Raw genomic sequence first — 18,693 nt, 5'->3', positions numbered from 1 at the left:
GTATCTGTTCTTAGTTGCTGAATTCTCTGGATTATCATTTCTATTTTTGTAAAATCATTTGATTAGTCAAATGATCATTAATGTTCTTTTTAGTGATAAATTTCTGTAATTCCGTGTTTCTCCTAATTTTTCTTATTTTTTACTTCCTGACTATGGCCTTTTCTCTATGCTTCTTAGGTCTTATTTTCTGTAATAGTTGAAGACCTTCAGAGGTTTAAATCTGGCCAAAGAGATTTTTTTTACCTTCCTTTGGAGAGTACCAGAAAAGCCCTACTCTTAGTATATATCTGTTCTACATTATAGGTTTCACACAGTGTAAGATTACATTCTTTTTACTGAATATGCCTTTGTGAGAGGGAAGGGAAATGTTCTAGAGCTGTGCTGTCCAGGATGGAGGCTGCAGTCCACCTGTGGTTAATGAGCACTTCACGTGTGGCTAATTTGAGTTAAGATGTGCACTAATATCCACACAAAATGTTGAAGAGTTAGTGTGAAAAAAAGAATGTAAAATATCTTGCTCATTCATTACATGTTGGGATGGTAAAATTTCTAATATATCAGGTTAAAAAATATATCATCAAAATTAATTTTACCTATTTCATTTTACTAGAAAATTTTAAATTATGTATTTGGCTTGCATAATATTTCCCTCGGGTAGCACTGTTCTAGAGGGTAGGGGAGTTGAAAACTAAGGTAAGAAAGGACTTCTGCCTTTCTTAAACTTTGTGTGTGTCACTCATGTTTGCTCTGTTCTACAGATTGGCAAAGAGCTATTTTACCGTTGTACCTTAGACTGGAAACTGGAACTTGGTGACAGGACCCTGGGGTGTGAATATTTTAAAGTTGGACAAAAGGAGTTGGCTCTGGCCTTGGTTCAGAGTAGAAGTTTTCATTAACTCTTGGGGACAGAGAACATGATATGATCTCGAGGCCATGGCTCACAGGCCAGGCCGGAAGCTGGGGACAGTGGAGCTGCCCGGGCTGCGTGCCTACAGCCTCATCAGCCTAGTGTGTGGCCAGGTTCAGATAGGATCACGATCCTGTGCTTTGAAGGGGTATCTATTTCTGTGAGGCTTGGCTTTGTTTAGGTTTTAATTAAGTACCTTTTAAAGGGAAATGATAAAATCTTTTTTGGGGTGGAGGGGAAGGGTCTAAATCTGAGCTGGACAGAAAGGAGCTGCAGAGCAGCCATGGAAATCAGGCAGAGCAAGGCAGCAGGGTACTGAGAAAGCTGCAGGGCCCAAGAAAGACCTGGAAGGAATAGCAGAGAGTGCTCTCACATCCTCTTATCCAGTTGGTTCCCAAAGATTTGTTCTCATCCTTGGGAGTATTTTATTTTAGTTATAAACTTCCAAGTGAAAGATATATTATTGTCTTAAAATACATTGTATTCACTTGTATATGACTTGCTTATCTTAAAAAAATTTGTAACCCATTTATGTATTTATTAGGATGTAATTTTTTAGTTTGAATTTTACCAAAGGAGGTTTGTGTTCTTTGTTACACTTACTATTATAGAGAGTATGAAAAATAAGTTTTTAGGTTTGTTTGGCTTTGTTTTTCTGTAATATTTTTTCCTTTGTGTCTAAATAGATTATTATCTAGAAGGAACACTACATTGGAAACTTAGAAAATATTTGAACACTAAAAGCTAAATCTCAATGTAAAAAATGCTTCCATTTTTAAACCTAGTTGACCCTGTTATAGTTTTATTTTTAGAATAAAAAAGGTAAACATACATAGGCAAAATTAAAGAATAGCTACAGATCCATTTCCATTCAGATTCAGATACATAGGCGATTGATTATAATATAAAGACGAAGTATAAAATAATTTTCAGTACCGTGTTTGAAAATGCTAAAATACTTGATCATGATGAAATTTTTTTTTGTTTGCTCTTCAGTTCCCATCATTTTCTATTAAATTGTATTGGAAGTAAAGCAAGGGAAGAAGAATTGAATGAAGATATTTTATATTAGAAGCAGAAGAGGAAGGGGATTATTTATCAGGCTAATTATATAATACAAATAGCATTTTAACCCTTTGAATGGTGATTAAACATTTTCTGCCTTAAACTCTTTAGTTAATGTCTACAGAAATAGTTTTATCTTTTAAAATATATATACAGAGTATAGCAAGGAGTAGTTTTGAGCAAATATTTCCAAAATTAAGTTTAAATTAATAATGGTTATACATGATTAAATTTAACATTTTTTTTTGTCTCATATTTTTAGATGTTAGATGTTTACAGTCTAATTCCTTTTGACAATCCGGATGGTGGAGCTTGGAAGCAAGGATTTGACATTACTTATAAAGCTGATGAATGGGATACTAAGCCCCTTCAAGTCTTTGTGGTGCCTCATTCCCATAATGACCCAGGTAAAATTTGTACTTCAAAAATCTAGAGGTTAATAAGCCCTTGTAGGCCCAGAGTATTTTAATGAGAATCTGATATAACCCACTTCTCAAATATTTGAGACGTTATTCTCTGACTTTTCACAATAACATATTTATTTTATATGTAGTTGTGTTCTCATTTTATCAATTTATGAGCCATTCAAGGATAATACTTGTATAGTATGAAATAGGAATAAACACAAGAAGGTCTTAGCTTTGGGAGATGAAAAGTTACATGTATTTAAGGCACTGATAGTTCATTTTAGTTACTTCTTACATATTGTGTGGAAGAATTATTTCATGTCCATAAACTCTATGTTAGAAAATGCAGAGTGCTCATGGGAAAGTTTGTATCTTTAAAATGTAGAAACAGTATAAAGTGGTTAAGAGCCTTGATGTTAAGCAGACATGAGAGTGAGTCCCAATCCCAACAGTGTTAAACAACTTTAGGCCAGCTTCTTAACATGACAGTAAGTTTTTCCCCAGGTGGAATCAGGCTAAAGTACTTACTTCATAGGGTTAAATGTTAAAGGTATGTTACACAGCCCTAGAGTAACTGCTATCATTATCATTAATGTTATTAATCTTTCATATGACAACTTTTGTTATTTACTGGGGCCAGAGATTTTCCCCCCAAGGTAAAGGGAAGTTGCTAAAATGATGATGGGAAATATGATTCGATGTTTATCTCTGTTAAGTGTGAGGACACAGGCACTGAGTAAATGCCCAGTGAATTAAGTTGCAGGATTTTTTTTTGGAATATACTTCCAAAGACCTCTTTTGAAAGACTTACTTTTGCTTCTATTTGTTATTTTTCTCAATTTTATTATTACTATCGGGGCACCATATTCATTTACTACTTTGAAGGTTTCTTTCTTTATTCCCAATTTTCAATTTTGTCATATTTATATTCTTTTCAACTAGTTTATTGTTATGTATTTCTTTCTGTTTCTAAGACAATAGAACTTGTTACTTTATGTCCGGACAAATGATTTGGTGAAGCTTTGTGTGTGTGTGTGTGTGTGTGTGTGTGTGTGTACACATGCACCCTGCTTTTGGGTGTGAGAGATAGTCTGGGAGATAGAGCTTGGATGCTGAAATGTTTGAATTTCCAGTATACTTCAATATTTAGTATGCACAGAGGTATAATATATGTGAAATCAATATTGTTCTGGAAATTTGTGATGAGCAGTTACTACACATCAGCTTCTGACTTGGTTTCCTTGTCTTTGGTCCTAATGTCTTTATCTTTTCCTAAAAACCCCTGTTAGTCTTATTAACTTTTTCTCTTATATGTTTTATATCATCTTCCTCCTTAATCTTAGCCTTTCCCTTCAAATAAAAACTCAGGGTTGCCTGGGCATTGAATAAAGGCTACAGAGATTTGGAGCCAGGCAGAATGAAGCAGACCTTCTGGTGTCCTTGGGCTTATTTATCTATAAAATGTAGAAAATTGTGTATCTATAAAACAGAGGTCATATAGTGGACAAGAATTAGTTATAAAGTAAGTACAAAAGGTGATGAAAATCACATCTAATAAAAATTCCTTTTGCTATTTATCCACTTGAGCACCAGATTAAATAGTACATTTGCATTTAGGGGACACATGAAAAAACACAGTCTTTGTTTATACCTGGACTCACTGAGTGAGGTGAGGTGAGTTGCTCACACTTTACATGTGGGATCTGAGACTTGCCTGTAGGACTGTAGATTTTTTTTCCTGTAAATCTCATTTACTCTGAAATAGTCCCTCATTGAGTGAGATAGTGGCAGAGCCACTTTTATTATTTAAATTGTTCTCTCCTCCTCTTTTCTCTGCCAATCATGTATCGTTTAATTCTTGTCACTTAATTGGGTATGTGATGTGATTCCATTGTATACTATTCCTTGTAGGCTTATAAATACACTTAGCAGTGTGTTTTACAAAGAACTTCTAATGCAAACCCAACTCTCCTCCCTTTTTGATTTTTTACAGACCTTTATTATCCTTTCCTCTTTTCTGCCATCCTCAATTTCCATCAATCTCGTTTCTTGTTATTCTATAACGTGGGCTCTTAACTGAAATAATAAAATTTGTAGTTTACCAGGCAATGTGCCAAAGGTTTTATAAACATCTAATGTTCACAATAACTTTTGAAGGTTAGTGCCACTGTTCATGATGAAGGTGTTACCAACTTGTCAAGGTTACACAGGCAGTAAGTGGCACCAGAATACTTCCCTGTTAGTTTACCTGGATCTCCCACCCAGATAAACTTGAGTGTCAGAAAACTTGTGTCTCTTGTTACACTCTGTCCTCATTGCCTAGCCCAGCACTTGGCATGTAGTAATCGCTAAATATATGTAAGGCCTTCACTGACCTGCCTCCATGCCCTTTTCACACTGTGTACACACCCACACCCACACACACACACGCATTCATGCTTGCCTATAGGCACAAATATTAACTTCTGCTTGGTCTCTTTCCTGGAGTGTAAGCTCAATGAGCGCTCAAACTTTGTCTTATTAACCACTGGGGTGCTAATGCCTAGAACAGTAATCAGCACACAGTACAGACTCATTCAGTTAAATGAGTTAATGAACAAAGGAATGTGACTCTGCAGACTCAGATGAAACAGTTGACTTATTCTTTGGCCTATACGTTTAACTTCCCTCCTTCACTTCTTCCTGCTGTCTCCTTATTTCCATTCCTTTAAAAAATAGCTTATTTAAAATGTACTTTTAAATACCAGTAACAGACGATATTAAGCTCTTAAAGGGCAGGGACTGCCTCTGCCCTTTAGACTTTGTTTGCATTAAGCTTCCTTCCTGTTGCAGTTAGTATGTTGTTTTGTGAGAAGACATTATGAATAACTGTTCCTGACTGTAATAAAGTGAATCTGTCTGTTGGTATCCTAGCGACCACAGTTGAATCTTTTTGTCTTAGTGAAAGATGTTAATGACCCTTACCCTCAGGCTCTTCTCCACTTGAGACAAAAATAATGGTCAGAAACAGACCTTTTAAAACGAAAGTAATTTTTGCTATCAAGCAAAATGCTAGAGAAGAACCTGACTTTTCTTAATAATTTTCACTGCTCCTTAACAAGAGTAGAATTTAGATAAACTAAATTATTCTGTGAAAAACTGAATCACTCAGATCATGAAAAACCACTCTTTCAGTAGAGAAGAAGAGATAAGTATGTACACATACATTCCAAGTCAAAGTGTGACTCTGTTGGGAAATCTTTGTATAATACTCCTAAATGAATGTGCAATTAAGGCAGTTTACTTTCTAAATGAAATTTATAGAGATTTGTTTCCATTTTCTGCCGCAACAATTTAAAACAAACTTTAGCTCAGTAGTTTATCAGTGAAGTGTTGTCTGTTGGGGATAGAGTTTAGAAGATTCCTATATTTAGTCACCGTACTTAAAAAATTATGTTGCTGTATTTTTATATTTGGAGATATTTTTCTTTTGGGATCAAATTGGAAAGATAAATTTCAAATTATATTTGTATATTAATAAAATTCCTAATTATGTCTTCTTCCAGTCCATAAGGACATGTAACAATTATCATATAATATTTTACATGGTTTATATGAGATAAAACAAAGTTGGAAAGGAATTGTTAAGTAAATACTGATAATTTTGTACCATTATGCTTTTGAAAAGTTTTGAATCATAGACCATGAAATTAAATGTTAGTTGATTGATACATGTTCATGTTGTATTTAATAATAAGCTGATTAAAACACAGTTACAGCACCTTTGTATCTACAATCCTAATTCTTTGCTTCCCACTAGTTAAACTGCTGAAATATTTAGTTAATTTTCCTTCAAAGAAATTACAGTGTGTAGAGAGAAGATAAGGTATACTAAATGAAAAATTGGACAGCATATTGTTAGGTAAGCAATTTGTAAAATGAGTGTTAGAAAATAATCCCCCGTGTGGTATGACTCCAAAACAGAAGGAAGACCTAGGCCCAAGAGTCACGATGGAAAATAATTTTCTTTCATGCATTTGCAGTTCTTCTGCAGAATTTTTATTGACTCGATTGAGTGATTAGGATTTTCAGCCTTTTTTTTTTTGAAAATTAAGAGAACAGATTTTTGCATTTAGTATTATATGATAATTTGAAATGAATTTGTTTATGTATCCTTAATCTTAAAAAGTTTGTGAAAAAGAACAAAAACATGTGAGGACATCACAGTGTAATGTTATTTCACAGCTTTTCTGTTCAAATACTGTTAAGCACAGTCAGAAGAAACCAGTTCTGGCCAGCCATGGTTGAGTACTGCGCATGTAGGTGAAAGGCAGTGGGGACAGAACTCAGGCTGCCAAAGGAACCTGCCTAGTGGAATGAGATGGTCAGGAGAAGGAGAGCTTTGTATGCAGGCACAGTTTGGGGAGTATATTTTTCTGTTTAGTTATTGTGGGATAAAGCGAGTTCTTTGGTTTTGGCTACTGTGATGGGAAATTTGTGTTTCTGGAGCTAAGATACTATGACATTCATTGTCCGTCCTGCCTCAGGCCATGTTTGGTGTGTTACTTCATGGAATCTGTCCTGCAACCCTGAGAAGTGGTAAATTTAAACCCCATTTACCAGGTGAGGACAGTAAGGTTAGAGGAAATGTAGTTATTTGTTCCAGGTCAGTCAGTCATAAATAAATGGGCAGAGGAGTGAACTGGATCTCAGATTTACCTGATTCTAAGATCCACGTTCTTTCCATTTTCTCTACTGCTGCTTAAGATACTTTATTTAGTTCAAATGATGCTAGTATTTCTTTTCTTCTTGCTTTATGGGCATTAGCTAATTTATTAGCACATTTATCTGAACTTTGGGTTGTTAATAGAGTTGCCAGATTTAGCTGGGAAAAAAAAACCAGGCTGCTCAGTTAAATTTAAATTTCCTATAAACAATGAATAATTTTTTTACATGTGTTGCAAATATCGTATGGGACACACTTATACTAAACATTTATTATTTATCTGAAGTTCAAATTTAACCTGGCATCCTGTATTTTATCGGGCAATCTTAATTGTTAAGAAATTGTGGCATTTAAAAGTTAAATATTTACATGGCTCTTTAGGGTTGTCTTTTTTTTTTTTTTTTTTTTTTGTGGTATGCAGGCATCTCACTGTTGTGGTCTCTCCTGTTTTGGAGCACGGGCTCTGGACACGCAGGCTCAGCGGCCATGGCTCACGGGCCTAGCCGCTCCGCAGCATGTGGGATATTCCCGGGCCGGGGCACGAACCCGTGTCCCCTGCATCGGCAGGCGGACTCTCAACCACTGCGCCACCAGGGAAGCCCTAGGGTTGTCTTTTTAAGAGATCTCTAGAATTGGTGTATTGATGTTCCTTTTTAGAGGGAAAAAGTCTGATTGTTTGGGCTCTTACTGGACTGTATTCTTTAGGAGCACAAATGTTCAGGTAGTGCCTAAGAGATGTAGGTGATCATTAAACATTTCCCGATTCCCCTATTTTGATTACTTTTGTCTGTCATCAATCCTGGGTGCATCAGAGCTCACCAGTATGCTGGTTACACAAATAATTGCTGGCACTATAGGAATTTACTATGTTCCAGGCGCTGTTCTAGGTATTTTACATGTGTTGAATCCATCACTCCTCTCAGCAACTTTATGACAAAAAGTCCTGTTTTTACCCTCATTTCGCAGATAAGAAAACTGAGGCAGAAGAGAGGATAAGTAATGTGTCAGTGGCAGGGGTGGGTTTGAACCTAAGCCATCTGGTTCTGGAATCACAACTTGTAACCATTAAATATTGCCTCTTGCAGGTAATACTTCTGAACCCATAAGAGAGCTTTTAGGAAGAAAGTCTTCTCAGTTTTTCCAAGCCAAATGTTATCTACTTTAGTATTATTAATCTCGTAAAACATTTTAGTAACTCTCTTGCAAAAGTAGATTCCTCATTGCACTGTTTCCTATCCTTTTTTTCTTCTCTTCTATCCTTATTAAAACAGATGTCTTTGTCCTTAAATACTAAATTAGTACATGAAATGGTGAGTGGTTTTCCTCATTGCTACATATTTTACAATTAGAAAGTGATTGAGAAGCCATATTTTCCAGCTTTTAAATGGTTTCTTCTAGAAGCTTTGATTATTTGCCCAGTATTGGCTTACTCATAAGGCTAAGTACATCGACTCCTCACATATCCTAAGAGTAATGCCTCAAAGGAATATACATGTCTCTCATATTATAGACAATGAAACTCTGTTTGGAGAAGACTTATTAGGCCTGAAGTGTCCTCATTTGGTGTGAGTAGATACTCATGGATGAAATTCTTAACAAGAGAGAGAAGTAACTTTAGCACAGACTTAGAAAATATTTTGGAGGTTGATCTCACAATTGCAGGTGTCAGGTATCAAGGTATGCAGGTCTTTTAAAGGGCATTTAGAAAAGCAGTACAGTAAGAGGTCACATTTGGCCATTATACATATACAGCTGCGGGGTGAACAAAACCCCAGCTGTCCTAATAGTAATGCAAATAGGTTCTTGTGGTGTGGGATAGAATTTCCAGTGACAGCATCTTACATGGGTTCAAAAAAAATGCTGTATCTCAAACAAGTTAATGGAAGTGAAGCTGATATGCTTTAAAAACTATTAGATGACACTGAATCACCTGGCAAAAAGGTTGGGTTATTTTGAAAATCTGAGTTTAAAAGCATTTAGAGGAATCAGCATTTAGAGGAATCAGCAGGTTTGCAGGTTTCCAAAGACTCAGCTTCATCTTTGATTCTCCCTCTACTCTCTTCTGGAAACTTAAGTCAATTAGTAAACGCGCTTCATTTTGCCTCCTTGGCCTCTTATTTCCGTCTGTTTCCACTGCGATCCGTTACCATATTTTAGCAGAATTATTGCAGTGACCTCATTTCCTGTTTTTCTTCTACTTTACCTTGTTAGTCTATCCTTTATACTCACAGTCCAATTATTTTTGAAAACACAGCTCAGAATACCTTAACTTCCTTCCTTCTAAGTTCTTGGTGAGAAACAAGGATCGTTTAGAAGGTTTCTGTGATCTGACCCCCTACTTCTATTTATCTCACCATGCTCCCACCATGTAATCTGCGGTGCAGCCATACGCAACTGCCTTCTGCTACCTGAAACTGACACACAATTTCATGGCTTAGTGTCTTTTCCATATCCTCTTCCATATTTGGAACTTCCACCTTTTCTCTCTAACCAGATGACATCTAATTTAAGAATCTCTCTTCTGTCCTCTGGTAGGAATTTACCATTTCTTTATTCCCACGGCATTTGGTTCATACGTTCACTGTAGAATCTTTTCATTTAGCTTAGCTTTATCGTTTTGCCCTTATTAGATGCTTGGTTTGTGTTTGAACGAATAAACCAGAACAGAACGTTAATTAAAACTCTTCCACAGTTTATAAAGGGGGTAAATAAGCTTATTTTATAATAGAAATGTTGGAATTAAAATTAATCAGCATGTGAGTTATGGTAATACCAATTAAAGTTGTATGTGACCCCTTAAGTGTAAGATTGGATGTTGCAGTCGAATATTGAAGGGTTTGACAAGTGATGGAAGAAGCTGTTGATCATTTGTCCATGTAGAATAACTTAATTACTAAAATAAAGGAGATTTTTTAATGAACTCTACTTGTATTTTTAAATTTGAGAATATTATGTTAAAATGGAAATAACTTGAAGCATGTTGTATTTTTTCAATGTTTATTATCTGGATATAATTATTTTTGACTCAGAATCTTTTTATGTTTTCTTAACAGTTGGTACCTATTTAACTTTTGAGTGGAATTAATGTACTCATTAAAAAATCATTATTGTAGCAGTTAAAACCATAACAGTGTAACAATGATTTGAGGGGCATGCCTTCTTCCGGATGTGTGTTTTTAAATCATCTTAGGGATGACAGAGCCTTTTTAAATATAAAACAGGAACCTAGAGATATTGTTCAAAGATTATTAGGTTAGTATCAGAACAGAGAGTGAACATAGCAGAGCTAATAGTATGTGGTATCTTTGACCTTTGGTCTCATTTCTAGTTGAAGTAGTAAGTTTGCATTTATACTCCACTTGCATTTTTTTCCAGTCCTTTCGGCACCACACTTCATTCATCTATCAGGCACTTACTGAACTCTTGCTGTTGTAGACTGTACCAGGTGCTAGATTCATGAGAACTGACTCGTTTGAAGTTCAGGTTGTAGCATGTGTCTAGGCTTGCTTCTAAAATTTTCAGGACCTGGGGCAAAAGTACATGGAGGCCGTCAGACACTCTGTCTAAACATTTAAAAGTTATAAATCAAACTAATACATTGCTAAATAAAATAGGTCTCTTCCTACTGCCTTGAGAAATAGCTCAGAGATCTGGAAGGCCAGGTGTGGGTTTAGATTGCTTGGGCTCCACTTCCCCACTGGAATGTGCTGGTGTTGTGGGGAGAGCCAGCCTCCAGGCGGCCCAGCCCCCTCTCCTCCCAGACCCGGGCCTTGTCCTAACCCAGGAGGGGCTCTTCTTGCAGACACCCCAGCGCTCTTCCCATGCCCCTACAAACTGCAGCCCCTTGGCTACTGCCCAGGCTAGTTCGACTGTTCGACCTGCAAGTTCGACTGTCCTGGCAGGTAAAGGCATTATAGAAGGCCCTGGGAGGCTCAGAAAGCTGGCTTGGGGACGTTTGGACACAGATTTCTGGGTCTCGGGGACTCAGAAGGTCAGGGCTGGGTAGGACAGACTGTGGGCAGGCAAGTTCTTTGCCCTATGGATTTATCATGTGGAAAGGGATGTGGTCAGAGGAAGAATAGGGAGATCCCCCTCGAGTCCAGTGCTCAGGGTGGGGCAGTCTTTGCCCAGGTCCTAAGGATGGTACTGTGTATGCCCTTGAAACAAATAAAACGAAGTGTTCCTTAAGAGGATCAGGTCTCCGTGAAGTCTGTAGACTTTGAAGCTAGATTGGGTCCAAAATTAAAAAAATAAATTGTATTTTGTTAGTGAACAATTACTAGGTGTGTATTTGTTTATGCACATTAAAAATAAGCAGTAGAGTTTTCAACTTTATTAGTTTTCTGTTTTAGAACTTAAAAAAATTTTATAATAAAATAGTGATAGTGAATTTGGAATTATGCTGGCTGTATAGAACTTCTAATTGTGTACTCTTTGTTTTTAATATTTCCCCACTTATTTAAAATAGTGATTAGGTGTTTTATGGGTGATAGTGTTGTTAGAATGAAAAAGAATAAATTGAAAAGTATTAATGCTGTTCTAGCCCTGGTTCAATTTCCAAGTGTATTCAAGGGAAAGAAAAAGGCTGTGAATTGACCACTTAAGTAAATCAGTTTGCAACCGAATGTCCCAAGATTATTCAATCTAGAGGTAGGAATATAATTTTATGTCACAAAAATTCATCCCATAAAACTTTTTGTAAAATACTATCTTTGTGATTGGCCTCATGTTGATATACAATTGGAGTTTTACAGTAATTTAGAAAAAGAAAGAGCCAATTCAGTGTAGAAAGGAATACTTGATACGCTATTGTATAAGAGCAGTAAAAGCTAAATTACTGTTATATAACTCAATATTGAAAACTGCAAGAGGCTTTCTTTCAGTTCATTCTTAATTAATTGTGCTGTATTGTAGTGATAGTAGTATCTATTATAGATGAGTTTTATGCAAGGCTTTTAAGTTGACATCTCTGAGCTTGTATTTTGGCTCACGTAAATATCTTTGACATATTTTCTGCATGATTGTTGAAGGCAGAATGGATTAATCAGTCACTGTGATTCCTCTATGAAAACTCCCGTGATAAACTATTATTTGAAATGACCTGAGTTCATAACAACGTATAACTGATGAAAATAAGTAATTGTATTTTTTTAAAAAACCCTTTCACTTATTAATCTTCATAAAGACTATTTTTTCTAAATTTGCCTCTTCTGCTAGGTTTCTAGTGTTTTATTATTGAGTTAATTTTGGAGGCATTCCTCTGTTCATAGTTCATTTCTTTAATTGAGTTATCAGTCAAATAATTAGGGATTAATTTTGACCTTTGTTAAAATTTAGGTAGAAGATAGATGTGATGTCTTAGGGACCATAATTCTAGTAGAGCCATTTAGTAATTTAGATGGTCCTTATTGAGTACATATAATAACATGGTACACAAATTGATGTTACTTACATTTGATTTCAGCTCAGTCTTGCAATACAGAGGTAGATGTATATTAAGTATTATGATGGTATTTGGTAAAGGAGATTCTCTCTGCATTGCGATCTTCATTTTTTGAATAGTAATAACACTTACTTTTTCTTGTGTGATATTGGTTCGCCAGGGCTGCCTTAAAAAAGTACCACAGATCAGGTGGCTTAAACAACAGAAAATTATTTCCTCACAGTTCTGGAGGCTAAAAGTCCAAAATCAAGGTATCTGCAGGGTTTGTTTCTTCTATGGGCCTCTTGTCCTGGCTTGTAGATGATCATTCTTCTCCCTTTGTCTCTACATGGTCTTCCCTCTGTGTGTGTCTGTGCCCTATATGCCTCTTCTTAGAAGGACATGCATGGTACCTTGCAGGTTTTGCAGGTTTGGTTCGAGACCACTGCAATAAAGTGAGTCACACAAATTTTTCCCCAGTGCATATAAAAGTCTTGTTTACACTATACTGTATTCAAAGTGCAATAACATTGTCTAAAAAAACACAACGCACAGACCTTAATTAATAGATACTTTATTGCTTAAAAGTGCTAGGCATCATCGGAGTCTTCAGCCGGTAGAGGATCTTGCCTCGATGTTGCTGGCTACTGACTGATCAGGGTGGTGGCGGCTGAAGGCTGGGGTGACTGTGGCAGTTTCTTAAAATAAGACAACAGTGAAGTTTGCTGCATCGACTCCTTCTTTCATGAATGATTTCTCCGTAGCATGCGATGTTGCTTGATAGCATTTTGCCTACAGTAAGACTTCTTTAAAAATTGGAGTCAGTCCTTTTAAACCTTTCCGCTGCTGCTTTATCAACTACATTTATATAATATTCTAAATCCTTAGTTGTTATTTCAACAGTCTTCACAGCATCTTCATCAGGAGTAGATTCCATCTTAAGAAACCACTTCTTTGCTCATCTATAAGAAGCAACTCCTCATCCCTTAAAGTTTTTTCAGGAAATTGCAGCAATTCAGTCATTTTCAGCCTCCACATATAATTCTGGTTCTCATGTTTTTTTCCACCACATTTGCAGTGACTTCCTCCGCTGAAGTCTTGAATCCCTCAAAGTTATCCATGAGGGTTGGAATCAATGTATTCCAAAATCCTGTTAATGTTGGTATTTTGACCTCTTCCCATGAATCGCAGAGGTCCTTAATGGCATCTAGAATGGCAAATCCTTTCCAGAAGATTTTCAGTTGACTTTGCCTAGACCCAGCAGAGGAATCACCGTCTATGGCAGCTATAGGCTTATGAAAGGTATTTCTTAAAGAATAAGACTTGAAAGTCAAAATTACTACTTGATCCATGAGCTGCAGAGTGGATGTTGTGTGAGCAGGCATGAAACCAATGTGAATCTCGTTGTACATCTCCATCAGAGCTCTTGGGTGACCAGGTGACCATTGCTAATGAGCAGTACTATTTTGAAAGGAATCTTTTTTTCTGAGTACATGGTTTCAGTAATGGGCATAAAGTATTCAGTAAACCATACTGTAAACAGATGTGCTGTTATCCAGGCTTTGCTCTTCCCTTTATAGAGCACAGGTGGAGTAGATTTAGCATAATTCTTAAGGGCCCTAGAATTTTCAGAATGGTGAATGAGCATTGGCTTTAACTTCACTAGTCACCAGCTGCATTAGCCCATAACAAGACAGTCAACCTGTCCTTTGAGGCTTTGAAGCCAGGCATTGACTTCTCTTCAAGAAAGTCCAAGATGGCATCTTCTTCCAATAGAAGGCTGTTTCATCTACATAGAAAATCTCTTGTTTAGTGTAGCCACCTTCGTTCATTATCTGAGCTAGATTTTTCTGGATATCTTGCTTCAGCACTTTCTGCTTCACCTTGCACTTTTATGTTATGAAGTTGGCTTCTTTCTTTAAACCTCATGAACCAGCCTCTGCTAGCTTCAAACTTTTCTTCTTTATCTTCCTCAACTCTCTCAGCTTTCATAGAATTGAATAGAGTTAGGGCCTTGCCCTCGATTATTAGGCTTTGACTTAAGGGAAGGTCATGATTGGTTTGATCTTCTATCCAGACCACAAAAGCTTTCTCTATATCAGCAGTAAGGCTGTTTAGCATTCTTATCATTCATGTGTTGATTGAGTAGCAGTTTTCATTTCCTTCAAGAACTTTTCCTTTGCATTCATAACTTGGCTGACTGTTTGGTGCAAGAGGTCTAGCTTTTGGTCTCTCTCAGCTTTCGACACGCCTTCCTCACTAAGCTTAATCATTTCTAGCTTTTGATTGAAGGTGAGAGACATGTGACTCTTCCTTTCACTCGAACACTTGGAGGTCATTGCAGGGTTATTCATTGGCCTAATTTCAATGTTGTTTTGTATCAGGGAATAGGCAGGCTGGAGGAGAGGGAGAGAGATGGGGAATGGCCCGTAGAGCAGTCAGAACATTGTTTAAGTTCACTGTCTTATGTGGGTGTGGTTCGTGGCACCCCCAAAACAACTGCAGCAGCAACATCAAAGATCACTGCTTACAGTTCATGGTAACAAATATAATAATAATTAAAATTTTTGAAATATTATGAGAATTACCAAAATGTGACAGAGACACAAAGTGAGCAAATGCTGTTGGAAAAATGGCACTGATCGATTTGTTTGACAGATGGTTGCCACAAACCTTCAATTTGTAAAACATGCAACACCTGTGAAGCAAAATAAAGCAAAGTGCAATAAAACGAGTTATGCCTGTATTGGATTAAGGCCCATTCTCATGACTTCATTTTACCTTCATTATCTCTTTAAAGACCTTACGTCCAAATACAGTCACATTCTGAAGTGGGTGCTACTGGGTGTTAGGACTTCAACATGAGTTTCAAGGGGACACAATTCAGCCCATAATGGGGGCATAAAATGAATTCTCTGCAAATTGAAGTGTTGGGTAACCAATATGTTTAAGATGTGGAGCAATTTATTTAATGTTTTAAATAAATTGTATACTTTTCAAAATTAGATGTTAAGAATATCTTTTATTTCTCCTTTGACCCAGTTTGATTGTAGAGATGTGGAAGGGGCAATTAAAGACTGATGATGATTATGATAATAATAATAATAGTAGCAGCGGCTATTATTATTATTATTAAGTGCTATATTATATACTTGGCTCAGGTCTGAGCACTTGATATTTTTTGTCTCTCAGGGGTGCTGCATGGTCAGCAGGGAGTTAGGGCATCTCCATTTAAGGATAGGTTGAATTTTCTTTGCTTGTCCCTGGGAATCCAGATGTGGATCCTGGCCTCAGTGCTCTGGGACAGGGTCTAGGTTGTACCTTTGTGAAGCAAGATGAGATTCTTTGTAAACTAATATTTCATGAGACATCTTTGCGTTTTCTGTAGGTACAGGCTTTTTATTTAAACATGAAAAAGTTGAATTATTCAGGTAGCATTCTTTGGTGACAAACCAGCTTAAAAGTGCCCCAGATCAAGAAAGTCCTATAAAGAATATTTTACACTGTATTCCTATTTGGCTCATAGCTTCATACCCATCACTTTGTAGGTGCTCAGTAAATAACCATAGAATGAATAGATTTCACTTAAAGCAAAAGGGAGAAACATAGTCACACTGGCAGTACCCTTTAGAGGCTCATATTTGCATTGTCAGAATAGTATATTGCCAACTCAGCCCTCGTAGGTTTTTGTTATTTTTTGTCAGCAAATACAGTATGCATTGAATATTCACTTAACTGTAGACAGACAAAAGAAATAGCCAGTTGTATCCCTTGTATCTTAGACTTCCCACATGCTTGAGGCTTGGTAACAATAGCACAGTAGTTAAGCCTGTCTCTATAGAAACTCCCCTTCCTTTTAGATTTCATAGATAAGAGGTTATTCTCAGCAGGGTATATTTTGTGTCCCACCAGTAGGTGGAATTGGTGGCTGTGTATGTTTTGCTTCAGCCACTCATCACGTTGCTTTATTACTCTGCTGGATGGGGCTGTATTTGGAACTATGGGTCTTGTTAAAAATATTTCTTTATAGTTGAATTGCAAATGTCTTTAGATAAAGTTTCCAGGATCTTTGAGATGTAGTAGGAAAAGTCAAAGAACTAAGTTGTCAACATCAATTCTTTTTTGAAAACAACTTTACATAGATGTGTACATATTTGTTGTTTGATTATTGCTCTGCTGCTGGCTTTTCAGTAGAGTTTGTACTTGTGATTTTCTTTTTCTTAGTTTAGGTTACTTAATGGGTAGGAAATTTTAGATGTGGTATGAGAGAGGATAAAATTTTGATTCCATATTATGAGAATATTACTGTCAACTTGTCAACACTGTTCAGATTTTTTTAATTTAAGAAATTCCTTAAATTAGAGATAAATTATAAATAGTTGAATTAGATATTATAATTGTTACATATGAAATGCTTTTTCATTTTTCTCATTGATAACTGAATTTGTACAGTTTTCAGAGTATTTTTATCATTTCAATATTAGAGGCTTTTTGAGTCTCACATCCATTTAAGTGGAATTTCATTAACTGAAAACGTTTGCTAAATTTTTAAATATGTTTTTATATGAATGAAACGTGAGGTTATGCAAGAGTAATGCAATGGAATGTGACAGTTTAAATCAGGCATATGAATCAGACCTTTGTGGTATATTTGTGTCTTAATTTAGGTTGGTTGAAGACTTTTGATGACTACTTTCGAGAGAAGACTCAGTATATTTTTAATAACATGGTCATCAAGTTGAAAGAAGACCCACGGAGGAAATTTATGTGGTCTGAGATCTCTTACCTTTCAAAGTGGTGGGAAACTATAGATATTCAGAAGAAGGATGCTGTTAAAAGGTTTGTTTTTTAAAATTTTTTTTTTAATTTGGTAATATTAAACATTAATTATACAGTGAAACAGGTGTTGAATTTTTAGAACGTGAAAATTCTTAGCTTTATTTCTGAAACTTAAAATATTTCTTCACATTCTGTTTTTCCTTGATTCTGGTTCATCTCTGAAAAAGTGACTTGAAACTTTTCCATTAAAATCCTTGTGTTCCAGCTTTGTCCTAGAAATGGAATTACTAGGTCAAAGGGGCTTAATATTTTAAAGATTTTTTGAAGCATATAATCAAAGTGACCCCTGGAAGGGTGGGTTTCAGTGTATTCTTCAGTCTTCCATATAGAAAGTTACCAATTTCTCTGCATATTAGGCAACAATATAATTTTTTCTAAAAGTTTGACCAATTTAAGTGGTGAAAAATGTGAATTTTTGATTAGTGATACTGTTCCATGTTTTCTCATATATACAGGCAGAGCTTTTTTTGAATTGCTTGATCATGTACTTTTTCTTACTGATTTGTAAGAATATTTATATACACATACCAACCTTTATTTTTCCTGAAGCTTTATATTTCTTCTTAATTCTTAGTGTTTGATATAAAGACTTTTAAAATTTTTATGTAGTCAGATGTATTAATCTGTTTTCTTGATTGACTTTGCTGTCATATTTAATATGCTGTCATATTTAAAAAGTCTTACCCAATCCAAGAGATGAAATAGTCTTTTTTCCCCAATTTAGTTTTTTATTGTTCACTTTTATAAATCCTCCAGTTTATTTTTTTAATGTGGTGTGATGGGAGGTTTTGCTCCCCATGTCTCCCTCCTCCCTGCTCCCAGGACTTTAAGGATTGTCTTAGCATAAATTGCTTTCTTTTACTTATTTAACATCACATATACAGTGCTTGCTGTATTACTTCCTGTTTTAAGTACCTTGCAAATGATAACTGATAATCCTCGCAACAATCCTGCGAAGTAGATACAATGACTATACTGATTTTACAGATAAGAACACTTGTCATCCAGGGTCACCCAGCTGCACATGCTGCACTAGTTACCATCCTGTCCAGCCTGTCCAGCCCCACAGGCTGTTTGTTCCCTTGCACGTTGTGCTGTGCTGCTTCCCTAAGACTTACGTAGTCCATTCTTTTCTACTGACTTGAAGTGCCATCTTTATTGTATTTCAATATGCATTGATTTCTGGGCTTTCTGACCTCTTTCATGGACTTTTCTGTTTAACTTTAATTGTTGCGGCCTTATGTGCTTCAATAACAGTAACAGACAGTTTAAATCTCCTCTTGTTTCTCTTTATTGAAAAGTTCTTTTAATGAGTGACCACTTACTTTTCCCAGAGAGCTTTAGAATT

The 18,693-nt window shown here is 36.1% G+C and overlaps 1 protein-coding gene across 1 annotated transcript in view; it reads left to right on the top strand.

Annotated features, from left to right (window-relative positions):
- The window catches only part of MAN2A1 (mannosidase alpha class 2A member 1), a gene marked incomplete at both ends in the record, with an annotated part of 155,973 nt that overhangs the window by 30,292 nt on the left and 106,988 nt on the right, over window positions 1-18,693 (top strand). Inside the window, 2 exons of the mRNA XM_079702510.1 lie at window positions 2,235-2,379; window positions 17,174-17,345. Of these exons, the coding sequence (XP_079558636.1) occupies window positions 2,235-2,379; window positions 17,174-17,345 (317 nt within the window). The remainder of the gene's footprint in view (window positions 1-2,234; window positions 2,380-17,173; window positions 17,346-18,693) is intronic.

The sequence above is a fragment of the Hyperoodon ampullatus genome (assembly GCF_949752795.1).
Source record: "Hyperoodon ampullatus genome assembly, chromosome: 4".
NCBI classification, from domain to species: Eukaryota; Metazoa; Chordata; class Mammalia; order Artiodactyla; family Ziphiidae; genus Hyperoodon; species Hyperoodon ampullatus.
Note: the sequence above shows the minus strand (reverse complement) of the source record. Positions and strands in the feature narration are given on the sequence as shown.